The 15,750-nt window shown below is 47.2% G+C and overlaps 1 protein-coding gene across 1 annotated transcript in view; it reads left to right on the top strand.

Moving 5' to 3' along the window:
- The window catches only part of LOC138569069 (tachykinin-like peptide), a 265,883-nt gene that overhangs the window by 164,232 nt on the left and 85,901 nt on the right, over positions 1-15,750 (top strand). The window contains exon 3 of the mRNA XM_069646754.1: positions 13,013-13,109. Within this exon, the coding sequence (XP_069502855.1) occupies positions 13,013-13,109 (97 nt within the window). The remainder of the gene's footprint in view (positions 1-13,012; positions 13,110-15,750) is intronic.

Genomic DNA, 15,750 nt, shown 5'->3' with positions numbered 1-15,750 from the left:
TTTGACTACTCCAACGGTTTGGTAGTTTTGCTACATGAGGTACAAAAGCCTCCAGAGGAGTGGACTTTAACCACCCAGTATGTTGATGTTCCATTGGAGACTGCTTTGTAGGTAATACCTGCAGTTTTTAATAAGATCCTGGTGGGGAGAGGAGCCAGTGAAGCGTGCAGTGTTGGAGAGATACAGTCAGATTTTCAGGCACCTGTAAAGATGCAGGCTGCGGCGTGGTGTGCAGCTTTGGAGGGTGGCAGGTGTGCGACCGGAAGCCTAGTAAGGAGGGAATTCAGAGTTGGGTGAATTTTCTAATAGCACTGAAGCAAGCCACCAGCTACCCTGGTGGGTTTTCTGAAAATCCCCCTATTCAAAGTTTACCACCAGCAAAGGTGGTATTTCTGGAATACCTCCAATGCTATTTAGGAACTACCACCTCTGATTGTGGTAATGTAAACAGTTTTTTTTTTACATTTCTTTTCAGCATCAATGTGAAGGGAGCAATGAATTATATACATTAGTGGCTTATATCACTACTGTTGATTTGTGTCTGATTCTGGACCCTTTATGCATTATATGGGTACGTTGGTGAGAAGAGATGCCCACCTTTTTACCTCCTTAACATGGCCTTTGTAAAAACGTTTTTCACTCCATTGAAAGGAAACACCTGTGTGTTGGTTTTGTTCAGTAACATGAACGATTTACAAAAATTGGCGTCATTTTGGAATTTTTACCTCCACCTTGAAGGTGGAGGTAAAAATAGGCAGATTTTCTGTAAACTGTCTAAAATACCACTGCTGGTATTACCATGGAACACCAATGATAGTATTTGATCAAACCCTTAATTGGGTGGATGATAAAATCAACACTATTTGCCAAATACTGACAATTTTACTGTTACCACACAACTCTGAAAGATCCCAATAGTCTGTGATCGCTTTTCATGTCTTTTGCAGAACACCGTTCTCTTATGTGACCAGCAAAACACACACATGCAAATCAACACCAGATTCAGATATATAGATACACAGTAACATGAAACCAAATACATCCTTCCACCTATACTCTGTGTATAGACTGGAGGGGGTGTTTGTACTTCCGCTCTCTATATGGTAGAGGAGAGGCACAGAGGACCCCAGCCAAGATTCTCGATAATTGGTACGTGGTCGAGCAATCAAGGCCTAGCTTCTCAGGAGGTGATGCAGGCTGGTTCTTAAGTACAGTGTAGTCCCCAAGCACCCACAAAGGAATGTCCGCACACTGTATTGGTTAAAACACAGTCTTTATATAATTAATATTCAAGGTTATGTACGCTATCACAATAACTCACTTTGTGCTCAGAAAATCAGCAATGGTAAATATATACAGTTCTACAGTGGTAACACAAATATTATCAGATCTCATTAAAGTGCATCAACTATACTGTCAAAATGTCACACAGATCAATAAAGAGGAAACCAGCAGTAGAGAGAGGAAGGAAAGCAAAATGGTTGAACAATTGGCAGAATACGGGTTGCTACCGTTAAACACAGCTCTGTGTGGAGATCCCTCCACCAGGGCAACCTGTAGAATAAAGATATAGCACAAGCCCAGTCCATATATTGTTCTATGAGTCTTATTTCCCTCTACAATAGTTCTACAGCCCCAATGTACCTGGAATTGTAGCATTCATCGACGGGAAATCAACGGCCCTTCTTGAGTGCCCTCCCTATAAGGCAGGAGTCACGGGTCGTTGAACGTCTGATGGAGAACAGGGTGAACTACGGCAGTGAAGTGGCAGCTTTGTTCCATGCAGTGCTCGTCGACGACGGAGCGTTGGCATCCTACAAGGAAGAGGCGTGCTGGGCACCTCGGTGACGATAGTTCTGGACCGCAAAGAGATGATGAAGAACTGTGGCCCAGCAAGGGCGTCGAATCGTCGGCGTCTCTGTGGTCTTTAGGTGGCGGGAAACCTACCGGCGGATGCTCCTCGGCGCGTCAACGGTCAAGCCTTCTCCAGCGAGATAAAGCGGGCAGTGATGCAGACGAGAGCGTCCTTGGATCAAATGAAGTTCTTAGGCAAACGGGAGCACAGCGGCTCCAGTCGGCGACGGCGGTCGTCGACAGTGCCGGAGAACAGTCTGGGCGCTTCTCTTTGGGATTCCTCGGCAGTCCCCGTCTCCGGTCGGCAGCCTGTCGTAGGTCTGTCTACCAGGGAGCTTTGGCAAAGATCAGCTGGTGCACGATGGTCCCTCGTAGTTCGGGAAGAGGGCGCCTTACCAGGTCCTCGCTGGGTCAGTTCTTGGAGACACAGCAGACTTCAGATTGTGAAGGAGAGCAACAGCAATTCTTCTCTTCCAGCAGGGCTTCAAGGTTAAGCTTCAGTTTCACTCCAGTTACTCTTCAGCTTCTGAACACGAATTTTAGCAGTGAGAGGCCCCCAGATATACTAGTTGGTCTCCCATTCATGCTGCCGGGTCACACTCAGGCAACCAATCGGTCAGAAGGGCATTCATGCAGGCAGGCATTCAATCAGGTGCATAGTGCATTCAGGCCATTCACTCCTCTCCAGACACTCACAACTAGTTATATGTACTGGGACAAGTACCCAGCCATTCAACACTCCACACTGCATTCATACCAGTTTCGGGCAGGGCTGTCTCAGTCATTGGGCTTCATTCTGAGTAGGGCGGTAAGGGATACCGGGCAGCGGTAAGGAGATTGGTGCCGGTAATCCCTTACCACCCTACTACAAGTTCCCTTAGCGGGTCCCTCCTTTAATGCCTGGTCTGACCAGGCGTTATGGACGGGACCCGTTAAGGGAAATCAGAGCCAATAATGGTACCGCAAATTGCGGTACCGTTATTAGCTACTTCCCCATTCCCATTGAGCCAACTTTGGCTTCCCAGGACTTTGAGAAAACAAGGTAACAGGCAATAGAAAGCAAGAGGCCACAGGGGCCATCTTGTTTCCTTTCAGGAATCAACTGATTCCAATGGCAGGGCCTGGGTATCCCAAAATGGAGGATACTCAGAGCACCTGTCAAATTCAGCATGGAGCTGCCACCAGCCCATACCCTGCTCTGTGGGCCCCAAAAACATACACTAGGGGCACAGGGTTGTACCCCCACCCATGGGGGCCATAAGGGTATCCCATGGGTCTGTTCACCAAACCAAAAGAGAGAGCTGCACCGCCAGGAGTCCCACATGAACTCCTGTGCGGAAAACACGCCAGAACACATGATAAAAAGCTGTAAAGGACAAAGATACGGAGGCCCTGTCCCTCCGATGCATTTCCAGCATCACACTCTGCACTGTCACAAATACACTCAAACACATTTCCCCAGTCACAGAAACTGAAAAACACACTCCACCTCAACTGAAAACACATACATAGAGCACTCTTGTTCCCTTTCCATCACCAGGTTCAAGGTTTATTCCCCTTGTAGTTCTCTCTGTTTCCATGAGTTGAACTAAGCAGCTGACTTTCCAAAACAGTGCAACTTGGGAACAGAAAACGCCACTGCTCCTCACCATCTTTCGATCTGCATTCTCCAAATGCAGACCCCATATACACAATTACCAGCACCACCCCGACCATATCTTCGTCCATGTCTGTGAGAGGCTGACTGGCAAATGTGGTCAATGTGGTCTACTGTCTAACTGTAAGCCAGATCAACGGAAGATGGTGAGTGGCAAGGAATGGGCTTGACAAACAAGGAATTGGTAACTGAGCAATGTGGGTAAGGAAAGGACGTGTGTGCAAGGTAAGTGAAGGGGATTGCGTAAAGGATGGAACAAAAAAGGAACAATTGTCCGAAAGTAATTGTAAGAAACAGGGGGGCATTGAGAATGTCATGCAAGGGAAGGACACACAAGGATTCTGGGTAAGGAAAATAAGGTAAATGAGACAGAGGTAGGATGTAAACATCTGGAACGGTAGGTCAGCAGGTTGGCTGTTGCTGCGATCTATGTCTGACCTGCTTGCCACTGCACCCGATTGTGGGTCTGTCTTCACCCCTTTCTTTTTTCTAAGTGATGCATACTTCCTTTATGAACATAGGTTTCAATTACTAATCTTATAAATTTGAAGGTGTTTTTATCATGTGAATTGGTGTTTTGAAAGTACACCCAATTGTACACACTAAGATCATATTTATAGAATGTTTTCATTATAATTATAATCTTAGTCTGTTTCTCAGATGTATTTGCCGCAGGATACAGACAATGAATAGGAGTCCCTCTTGTAGATACGTTGGTGCTTTGAACACCAGATGTAATCAACTGTATAGTATTTTGGCCCTTGAATAACATCTTTGCAGATTTGTGTTGTCATATTGAAGATGTAATAGAAGAAGATGAAGGTCTCCCTTGCTTTCTGAATTGGAAACTGTGGAACTAGGAAGACAGGTCTCAAATCCCCACCTTCCACACTTTGTACATTATGTGATCTGGAGCCAATCACTTTTCATGAATATGCCTACATTTCCTTAACTACCTGTAGAGAATGCCTCACTCATATGGGTTTATACTCTATAGTGTTACTATATAAATAATAAGCATACTGGTGACAGGCAGGATGACAAGTGAGTGTCTGATGTTATGGGGGTCGGTACGGAGGGTGCAGGTATGAGTTTTGTGTTGTGGGCTGGGGAAGCAGGAAGCCAGGTCTGGGTCTTTTGCCATGTTAGTTCATGTTTGGCTCTGAGAGCAAACACAGACCCCCTGATACAGCCATGGCTCTGCTCCTTCAATGAATTCTCTTGCTTTGCCACCTTTTTATATTGTTCTAAAACTAAGGATGGGATGGGAGGAGATGCAGTCTTCTGTCAAATTACAAACTGTAACACATTGAAAACTCACTCCAACCCCAGCTTTCCCATTTCACCAATTATATTATCCTGGTAATATAATGTTTGATAAGTGGGAGAATGTCCAGGGGTCCAGGTCGCTCTGAAACCACATACATATATGAAAATGTTGCATAGTAATTTCAATAATGTCTACTTGACATACTATACAGAATGCGTGTGGTGGAGAAGTTGGCATTAAGTTTACTTGTTCTGGAAGTTGGGGCCGCTGCACTGTGGGCTTGGTCCTTTGCACTATGGGCCAGAAAAATAAACTGGCTAAATGTTGCCATTCCTCCCCTGCTAGTAGTAGAGTTGGGTGAGCCTGGCAAGGCCTGGGCTGGCCCAGGCTCCAAAGGGGGCTCCAGCCCAACTCTTCTTTCGGCCGGTACCCTCGGATGCCACAGGCCTGCCACGGGCCCCACTATGGCTGCACTATGGCTGCCCAAATTTCCATTTCAAAATGTCAAGAAAAGCCCATTTCTTTTTTTTACATTAGAACATTTCATTCCATTTTGGCTGTGCCGCGCGGGCAAAATGCAAAGAAATACCTATAGATGAAAACAAAATGACTGCGGTCCTGATAGTGGCTCGCCAGGGCCACATTCATTTTTTTTCTTTTTCTGGGGGAACCAGGGATTTCTTGGGCTAGGTCCATGGTGGGCTCCTATGGTCAGGCCTGACTCCCTACACTCGGACCTGGCTCGGCCCTACCCATGAAATCCCTGGCTCCCCCAGGTCTAGCTGGTAGGTGCCTTGCCCATCACTTGTCTTTTAGCGCTGCACATATTGTGTCAAGGTATGTATTTGCCTGACACGCTGGTATGGCAGGTTCCTTTCTGAAAGTGAAGGAGTCAGGTGAATGCTACGGTTTTCAAAGAACAACGCTCCCAGCTTTTCACTTGAGCTATGTGGTTTTGTAGTCCTTGTTGTCTTTTTGATGCCAGAACTCATCATGTTGCATCACCTTCACTTTGTCAATACATGGATTTTTGTGAAGCCCACATTGATGCCTAACGTTTTCACAGTGGTCTACTTTATATGTGAAGGTTAGTATTGTAATCAGTTACAGAAATGGTTTTGGAAGTAGGGTACAACGCGCACTGCTTACGTTTTTCCCTTGCCTATCAAGTTTGAAGTCACAGATACAGTTCTGTTTTATAGCATAAGAAGATTTAATCATAAGGTGAATGGCCGACACGTGTTTACACCACCTGGGTCGTTTTCAAGGCTTTATAGTACACAAAAGGAACAAAAATATTCACAATTGACATTTGATTGGTTGGAAACAAAAATGGGCATGGGTAGTATGAGTAAAGAGAAAGAGCCCAATAATACAAACACACGGTAAGGCTCATCATAAAAAATAGAAATTTAAGAAATACCAGAATAGTAAAAACAAAATTAAATAACATATCGCAGTACAAGGGTTGGATTCAGTGTTTACGGAGGCGCACATGAAAGAAAAATAACAGAGAACAGAAGCAAAATGCGATGGCATTCGAAAGTCTAGGACATAAATGTCTTTGAAATAGTGCAAAGACACCTAATTTACACCAAGAAACCACCTGGTGGGAGCAAACATAAGATGTTACTATGCTTGGGATGGTTAGTAAAGCAACATTCAAATCAAATTTCAAGGTGGTGAACGTAGCACACTTGTTGCTTTTAACTCTATGGGCCTCATTACGACCCAGGCGGTAAGGGGTTTACGGCGCCGTAAACAGCGCCGACCCTTACCGCCTGAGTACGAGGTCCCTTAGCGCCATGGCGAATTTAACACCTGCTTTTAGCAGGTGTTAAAATCCATGGCGCTAAGGGACCATGGAGTTAATTACGCCACCGTAATTTACGGTGGCGTAATTAACGCCTTCCCCACTCCCATTATGCCCTATGGGGCAAAAATGGGAATGGGGAAGGGTAAATGGGGATTGGGGACTTACCGCCCCGCCAAGGTCCGAATGGGGCGGTAAGTCCGCCAACCACCATGGCGTAAACGTAGTTTACGCCATGGTGGTAAAGTCACGGCCCAGGCGGTAACTTACCGCCTGGGTCGTAATGAGGCCCTATGGGTCTTATTACAAGTATGCTGGTAAGTAATCCCAGTTTCTGGCATGCCAGTACGTTTCTGGCAACCTGTGATGCTGGTATCTCCAGGTGATTACGTGTTGTTGTGCACACGCATTCTGGAACAGCAGAAATGCCAATACCGGCATCATGGAAACACCCAAAAAATGCCAACACCGTTGTCCTCAGTGCCTCCAAGTCCGGCAACACAGTCCCGGACCCACTGGCACCGGTAACAGCAGTCCCGGAAATACCATGACCAGAAACAAAGTGATCGCCAGAACTAGAAATCGGCCGACAGCCATTCGAAAAACACAATCCATTGCAATCCTGAAAGCACAGGCGACATCCACCCCTCCTGACCACACATACTCCACTGTGACCATGGCATCAGGAGTCTGTGAGACCCAAAAGTGGAAGCCACGCTTCAGTGAGGCTGAGTCCAACATGCTAGCGCACACCATTGTCCAGCATACTGCAGAGCCCTTCTCCAACGACCAGTGCAGACAGGCCCAGCTGGACAAGAAGAGCATCTGGGAAGAGGTGTCCGAGAAGGTCTCTGCAGTCGGGACAATCCCCCGCACAGTGCAAGACTGCCACATGCTGTGGGATGGCCTGCGATTGATGGTACACAACCTCCTCTTTGCCCAGCGCAGACAGGGCAAGGACACAAGTGGCAGGAGGGCATGCCCAATATCCCTGCTGCCCTGGGAGGGGACATGCAGCATTGTGCTGCACCTCGAGGCCATTGAAGGGGTCAGTGCTGCAGAGTCCGTAGCCGGGACACCTGAAGAGGCTGGTGAGTGCACGTAACCCCAATGTAATGTCAACCTCCCTGTCCATCCTGCACCCACTACTGTACCAACGTATGACATGAATGTCAATTGCATTGTCCACAACACCAAAAGAAACCTTCCCTCTTTTGCCCCAAGAGACCAGCAACCTGGGTGGAGAAACCGACATACACTCTGGCCCCCAAAATATGACACATACCACTAATACACCTAGAACACAGCACAGGCGCCCTGTACTGCCAACAGAACATGATTCTGCTTCCACACAGACACACATCACCCTGCCACAGCTTAATGCATGTGTGCCCTGCCGTGCTCCCCCATCTCCACTCACAAATGACCACCATCATCATCACACAAAAAGGACACATGTGACCCCCTCGTCACAGCCAGCTCGAACCGTGAGCATAAATACTCAACTTTCCCTGTAACTGCTACAGGCAGCAGGCACATGCTGACCCCATATGAACATCACACATCCTCACGCACAGTACGCATGACACAAGCATGTCTGCACCATGCCATGTACCCCAGTCACAACCAACATAATGCAGGTATCTCTGCCTCATCAATCCACACTGTTCGCTGACAACCTGCCTTTCTGACTCCCTCAAGCACTTCATCTGACAATGAATGGTCTCAGCCAAACAGCTCAAGGGGTACAAGCCATCGATGCTGCTGGACATCACGGACCACCAGCACCAACACCACCTCCACCCAGGACACCACAGCCTCAACAGGCACAACTGCCACTGCCATGCCAGCTGCACCCATCCAGGCAGCACCAGTCACCCAGCTGCACCCGTCCAGGCAGCAAAGGGCCCTCCAAGCTGCACCCGTCCAAGTAGCCTCAGCTGCTGCAGTACCACCAACACCTGCAGAGCAGCCACATTCACGTGCACATCTTTCCAGTGCAGAGGACATAGCAGATGATGGTGGAGTGGAAACAGGGGAGACCACTGACCGCAGCACCTATGAGCCATTTGTATTCAGCCCCATGGACCCAATGAGCCCACAATGCTGCCGCATCACTAGTGTGAGGGAAATGGATGGCAGACTCCAGCGCATGGAGCAACTCCAGGATGACTTGACTGCCCTAGTGCAGCAGCACCTCCAGGTGGCGCAGTTGATGCAGGAGACTTTCCAGGCTAGTGGGCATCGAAATGCTCCTGCCCTTGGCCGTTGTCCAAATACCATTGTGCAGATATCCAGGAGGGTACTTGAGGGCAACAGTGTGATGTCTCAATAGCCGAGACAATGGGCCTCATTACACGGAATGCGGTAAACGATGGTGCTATTAGCACCATGGTTGCCTCTGGTACCATACCAGTACCACCATGGAGGAAAGGGAAATTACCACCCCATTCCAAGGTTGGTGGGGCAGTAATTCCCCCTTTCTCCATGGCCCTTTCCCATTCCCATTTTTGCCCCATAGGGCTCAATGGGAATGGGGAAGGAGCTAATTACGGTACCGCAAATTGCGGTACCGTAATTAGCGCCAAGGTCCCTTTGCGGGTCCCAACTTTAATGGCTGGTCTACACCAGCCGTTAAGGTCGGGTCCCGCAAAGGGACCTCGTAGTAAGGTGGTAAGGGTTTACCGGTACCGGTGCCCTTACCAGTACCATTAAACCCTTACCACCTACCGTGTAATGAGGCCCAATGACTATGTTCCTTCAAGCATTCCTAGACAGACAGCCCACGGAACAGTCCCACACACCATCTACCAGTTCAACGCCTGCTAGTTCTGTGCCCAGCAGCCCAAGGTAGCGTTCAAGGCGGCTGTCCAGCTCTGCGCACAGTCGCATGCCAGATACAAAAAGGGGATGTAAATAGGCCCAGAAGAGACATGTGCCCTGTATGTGGCTTGTGCAAGGACTATTTGGCCAACATGGCAGGACATGGCAGGAGTTGCGGAGAGACAGTTGGGGAGGGAGAGTGGGGAGGGATTGTTGGGGAGGGGTAGTGGGGAAGGATAGTTGGGGTGGGGGGGTGGGGAGGGGGTGGGGAGGGATAGTTGGGGAGGGGGAGTGGGTAGGGATCGTTTTGGTAGTTGCTGTTCCACATTTGTTAATCATTCCATTATACACATTACAGTTGGAGTTATTTATTTACTGTGCAGTGCTCAGTGCATTAGCTGGCATGTGCATGTGTGAAGTGATGAAAAATCATCACTGTCATCCTCCTCCGCCTCTGGTGGGTGCATGTCCATGTCGGGGGTAGTGGGATATTGTGTCTGATACACATGTTGCGCAACATGGCATAGGCCAGGACGATCTTGTCCACCTTCACAGGACTGTACATAAGTGCCCCCCAATCTGCTCAGGCAGCAGAATCTTGCCTTTAACATGCCAAATGTCTGTTCAATCGTAGTAAAACCAGTCCTGATATGAGCACGGTTGTATCCCTGCTCATGCTGGCTCTGTGGTTGCTTTACAGGGGTTATCAGCCATGGCATCACTGGGTATCCAGCTTCACCTGCATCTGCAGAGCTGACAGAGGTAGAACGTTTATCTGCCTAAAAATAAGATTTATTATAAAATTGGGATTCACTACATGCCTGAAGGCGTACTTGAGTTTTGATGTACATGATGTGCTGCGTGGGAGTGGTTGCACGGCATCAATGATTCTGGCAAAATGATGGATGTGGATCTATTCACAGAGGGATACCATATGAGGAATTGAATGGATGGTGAAGGCGATGACAGCCTAATGGTTGCCAACCAGCAAATACACCTTGTGTGGGTGGTGGATGTGTGGTTTGCAGTCACTTTTCCATGGCCCATTCACACCCACCTTGACCTCTGACCCTTTCACTACGACACACATGAATGAGACTGGTGTGTGTTCTTATTGAGTTTGCGATTCAATAGTCCTATGATGGGCATTGCACACATCCATAGATATGTCTGGCTACATCTTTACGGTTCAGGTCACATGCATAAGTGTATGTGCACTTGAAACAGGCAGGGGACCTGGCTACTTGATGTGCAGTACGCTAGTGGTTTGGAAGTGGGGTGTTGTGATGCATTAGAATGATTAGTCTGTGCTGCAGGTGGAGTGGGTTGTGCTGAGTGGGTTTTTGCTGGGTTTTGGGACATTGGTGATGCAGTCTGGTACATGTAGTGCATTTGATGTTGCAGTACAGCTTTGATATTATGCATTTGACAAATGCCAGTCAAGGCCTTCAAATCAGGCATGCTATTTCTGTGTCAGACATTGCATGGCACACATGCATTGCAGATAGGTGTTGGACATCCCTCCATTCAACAGTGCACATGCTTTGGTAAATACGCTCACCCAACAGCAAGGTACGCTATGGTGCATCATGCCCGCCCCATTACACAGTGCACATGCTTTGGTAAATACACTCACCCACAGCCAGGTATGCTATGGTGTATCATGCCCCCCCATTCCACAGTGCACATGCTTTGGTAAATACACTCACTCAACAACCAGGTACGCTATGGTGTATCATGCCCCCATTCAACAATGCACATGCTTTAGTAAATACACTCACCCAACAGCCAGGTACGCTCTCTGCTGTGACGTGCCAGGTACCCTGGCAGCATGGAGTTACGTAGCACTATGGAATCATGGGTTGAACCCGGGAATCTGGCATAACAGTAGGGTGATAAGCTGGCAGGCATCACACACCATCTGCACATTGAGTGAGTGAAATAGTTTTCATTTCCTGTACACTGCCTCACAAGCATGTCTGGCCACCAGCTCCACATGTGTGCAGTCCAATACACCAATCACATTGGGCATGGAATGCTATTTTTGTAGCACTGACCTGGTCAGCTGTTATGCGTAGGCCTATGTGATTTGTCATGTGCCGTAGGAGTGCATCAATAACCTGAAACAGGACATGCAAGAAATAGGGTTGCGATAGCCCATGCAGTTCACTGACAGTGTGTTGCTAGGTGCCCGTGGCAAGGAAGTGTAGCACAGACACTACCTTGAGCAAGGGGGGATGGCAGTACGGATCTGTATGTGGCTGGCAAGGTCATCATGGATCAGGACCACTGTGGATGTGATGGTGTCCCTGTCTAGCCAGTACAGGGTGTGGATCTGGGTTTGGCTTAGGTTGAAGGGTGTGGCCTTTATGCGTGGTAAGGGTGGATGCCTGCGACCTGCAACCTGCAACTTGCTGGTTATTGTTTTGCATGGCAATGATGGCCCTCCTTCTCCTCCAGTGCCTCGGCCGCATCCTCTGCCTCCCTGCCTCTTCAAGTTGTAGGCCTGCATGCAGGACCTCCATCTCCAGTACTGCTACTGCTGCTGCAAGCAAGGTAGTGTTGGAAGGGGTGTGGGGTGTGGGAGTGGTCCTTTTGTGCTTTTGCAGTTCTCCTGGTGGCCACCTTGGCTGATTTGGGCCACCTGTGGGAATTTTCTGCACACCTGACTCTAGTTAACGCCTGGTCCACGATGCCGGTGTTTCCATCGCAGTAATCACAGTGCTACCACCATTGCCAGTGTTTCTGTGTACGTGGTGCTCAGAAAGTGCATGTACTAGTGCCATGCCGGTGTCTCAGGCACGGCCGACGCATTTTGCCGCAGTTTCTGGTCACGGTGTTGCAGTGTACGTTAGGTCACTTGCAGTGACAGTGTTAGCGGCATCGCAACTCAGAGTACACCGGACCGGAAAAAGGTGTCGGTACGGAGTGACCGGCACCACTATTTCCGGACCGGCATACTTGTAATGAGGCCCATGTCTTTTCCATGCCCTTCGATAAAAGGAAATATAAACTGATGTAGTCAATGGTTATCCGGTATTATCTATTGGAATACAGCAGTTAATCCCCTTAAGTGCTATGTCTACATCATTCACTTGGATACCTTGGAATGTAAAGTTATACTGTGAATAGCTAGCCTGTATTGCCCCTCTTGCCTTCACACCCAGGTCTGACTCCTGAAACATTGCTGGTCCTTTGTAAGTCAAATGTTTTCAACTTAGTATCCTGCTGTTTAAATCCGAAACCTCCATCCCCATGCACCATAAAGCAGTTGTGACTGCAATGAAGCATTATACTCCACCAATAAATAAATAAGTGAAATAAATACCTCCCTGTAATCAAGGGCATGGTAAAAAGGATCATAATGTTGCCCTTACTGCCTACTTTCATAGTTTTTGGAATCAGGATAATTATGTTTACAACTTCTGTCAACTGATATTTGAACATGCAAGAACAAAACATATCTTTTGATATACATTATTTAATTACACTATATGCTCAATAATTGTTTCCACAAATAAAGTGCATCTAATGTATTATTTCTTGTATAGTATCTCATTATGAAATGGCATAACTTTAAATCGTTTCATTTTAGTCCGAGCTACAGACTCCATTGCTGGAAGGAATTCTCCAAAGATTAGCTAAACACAGAAGACAGAATGAGCTATTTGAAAGGCTGGCAAAAAATAATAGTAAGTGTTTAGTAAATGTTTTTTTTTGCATATGCTCAGTAACTTTTTTGCATATAATTGCGAATGGAAGTTGTAAAATCCATTCACAGATCGCACACGTTCTGTAAGCACGATGCAATATGAAAAACATTAACGTTGAACAATGAAATGCGTTTCTCCATAAATCATGCATCAGATCAGATGAGCAGCTAGATGCCATCCTACTGCCAGGCACGTCACGTGGCCTGGTTTATACCAGACCCGGTTCCCGCAGGTGGTCCTCTGCCACCCTAGAAACAAGAGGGAGTGGGGTGTAGGGAGGGGGCATCAGGATTTGAGGGTTAGGAGTTTTTGGGGGGGCATTTCACTCTTAAAGCGCAACAGCAACCTCAGAGAGATTTGCATTTTCAGAGGAGGCCCGTCCAGGATTTGTTTTCTTGCCTTAGGCAATAATGTTTGCCCCACAGTAATGAAAGCACACATGACCAGGCAGATGGATGGCCATTCACACTTCTGTGATTTAACGTATGTTTATTTGTTGTGGTAATATAGCATTTTTTTCACATCATGCTTAATAAAATGGTTAACTATAACAAACAATAATTACAGGTGATGGTGCTTGCACACAGATTTCTGCAGAAGGTCCATCAACCGACTGGGGGCCCTTACAATTTTCAAAGCATATATTCTTCTGCATTAACTACATGAGTATAAGTGAAAAGATAAGGTTAATGGTAACATGCATGTAATTCTAGAGGGGAGAGTGTAGTAAAAACAAAAAGTGATCAATTCAAAACTTTGAATGAAATATTACCACTCTCTTTATCTCTGTGCAATATTCCATGACGTAATTCTTTTGTATGTCTGTACCATTACAGAAGGGGACACGCCATTAGCAGATGACTCTTGGTGCTGTCACCAAAAGATGACGTTCAGTCTCAGTTAGTAGGCCATGTCCCCTCTGCATTGGAACACAAGCAATCACATGCATCTTTTGGCCTTCTAGTCTAGCAGTTAGCGAAGGGCTGTTAACATTAGTGTTAGGGCCAAGTCTGATTTGCATACAAAGTTATGGAAGGTTTACCAGAGCAATGCTGGTGGCTATGATTGATTCAGAGACATACATGCTTCCTTTTTAGTTGTGCCTATTGGTTGAAGCCAGATATCTTGCAGTGTAACACATATAGGCTGGAGTTGGGATATGAGTAGAAACACATATCCTATGGGTTTGTTTGGTCATTAATACACCCAATGACTAACCATAGCTATGCTAATGCCTATGGCATTTCCACTATCTACCTGCCCCTCGCCACTAACACATAAACTTTTGGGAACTCTTTAGGCAAGCTCTATTGCAAAGTAACACCAAACTTTGTCCTGTATAGTACCTGCCAGTGTTACAGCAAAACATTCCTCATTGCCTCTGTAAATGAGCTCCTGATGTAATACAAATCGCTTAACAACGTGTGTCTTCAGCTTGTTGATTTTATAAGCAATATGATATGATATGATGTGGCATTTATGACGCACCTATACACAAGTGTTTCAAGGCGCGACAAGGCAAAGGAGGGGAAACAGAGGGAGGACAAAAACAACAATCTTACTAGGCCTAGTGACATTGAGATCACACAAGTGCAGGTGAGAGGGGGCGGGAGAAGTGCCAGGGAGTGGGGGATGGGAAAGTGCCAGACACGGGATAACAAACAAGTAGTGCAGCCAACAGTTTGCAAGTGCAAGTGTTAAAACATGCAGACAATGAATGTCAATAAGTGCAGGTAAGGGGACTGTAGCATTGCAGATACAGACCACAATTGCAGGGGATGCCAGCAGGTAGTGCAGGAGTGCAACTGGGTGGGCAGAGACCTGGGCCCGAATTCAGAGGTTAGCCAGGTAACCAGTGCAGTATCAGACAAGAGATCAGCAAGGAAGAGGAAGAGGGAAGGCAGAAGCAAAGAGGAAGGTCTTGAGGTGCTTGCAGAACCAGAGATGGTTCTGCTCAAGTTTCAGAGAGGCAGGGAGGCTGTTCAATAGGGTTGCACCAGACGAAGAAAGGGATCTTCCCCAACTTGTTGGAGTTGGAGGTGAAGGATCGAAGAGCTTGAGTTGGAAGATATTTCCAAAGAGAGAGTTAGAGGTACTGTGGTGCCAAGCCCCAGAGGGACTTGTGGAAAATGCAGAAGGCCAAGGACAAGTTTTGCAGTCCCGTTTTGGATGAGTTGCAGAGGGCGGAGAGTAGAGGCAGGCAGATTTAGAAAGAGGCTGTTGCAGTAGTCAAGCCTAGAGAGAACCAGAGCTCTGGAGACAATGAGTTTATGAGGAAGGTGAGGAAAGGAAGAATTCCTCTGAGGAGGTGCATCTAGTAGTTCTACTTCTTAGAGACGTCAGAGATGTGAGGAGAGAAGGAGAGTGTGGAGTCAAAGATGACCCAGATGTTCTTAGCCTTAGAGATGGAAGCAGGAAGAGGGCCCACAGCGGGCGACCAGAGAGTGAGGGGAAAAGGAAGCTGCAGGTGTGCCGATGAGGAGGAACTCTGTCTTACTGGCATTAAGGCAGAGATCAAAATCAGCATAACACTCCTGGGTTGCAGAAAGACAATCCAGATGAGAGAGCAAGAGGAGGCGGCTAAAGGGAGCCTGAAAGCGAGCTGAGTGTCATCCGCATA

The sequence above is a fragment of the Ambystoma mexicanum genome, chromosome 2q (genome assembly GCF_040938575.1).
Source record: "Ambystoma mexicanum isolate Mex_15411 chromosome 2q, UKY_AmexF1_1, whole genome shotgun sequence".
Lineage (NCBI taxonomy): Eukaryota > Metazoa > Chordata > Amphibia > Caudata > Ambystomatidae > Ambystoma > Ambystoma mexicanum.
The sequence above is the reverse complement of the archived record's forward strand: the minus strand, read 5'-3'. Positions and strand labels throughout refer to the sequence as shown.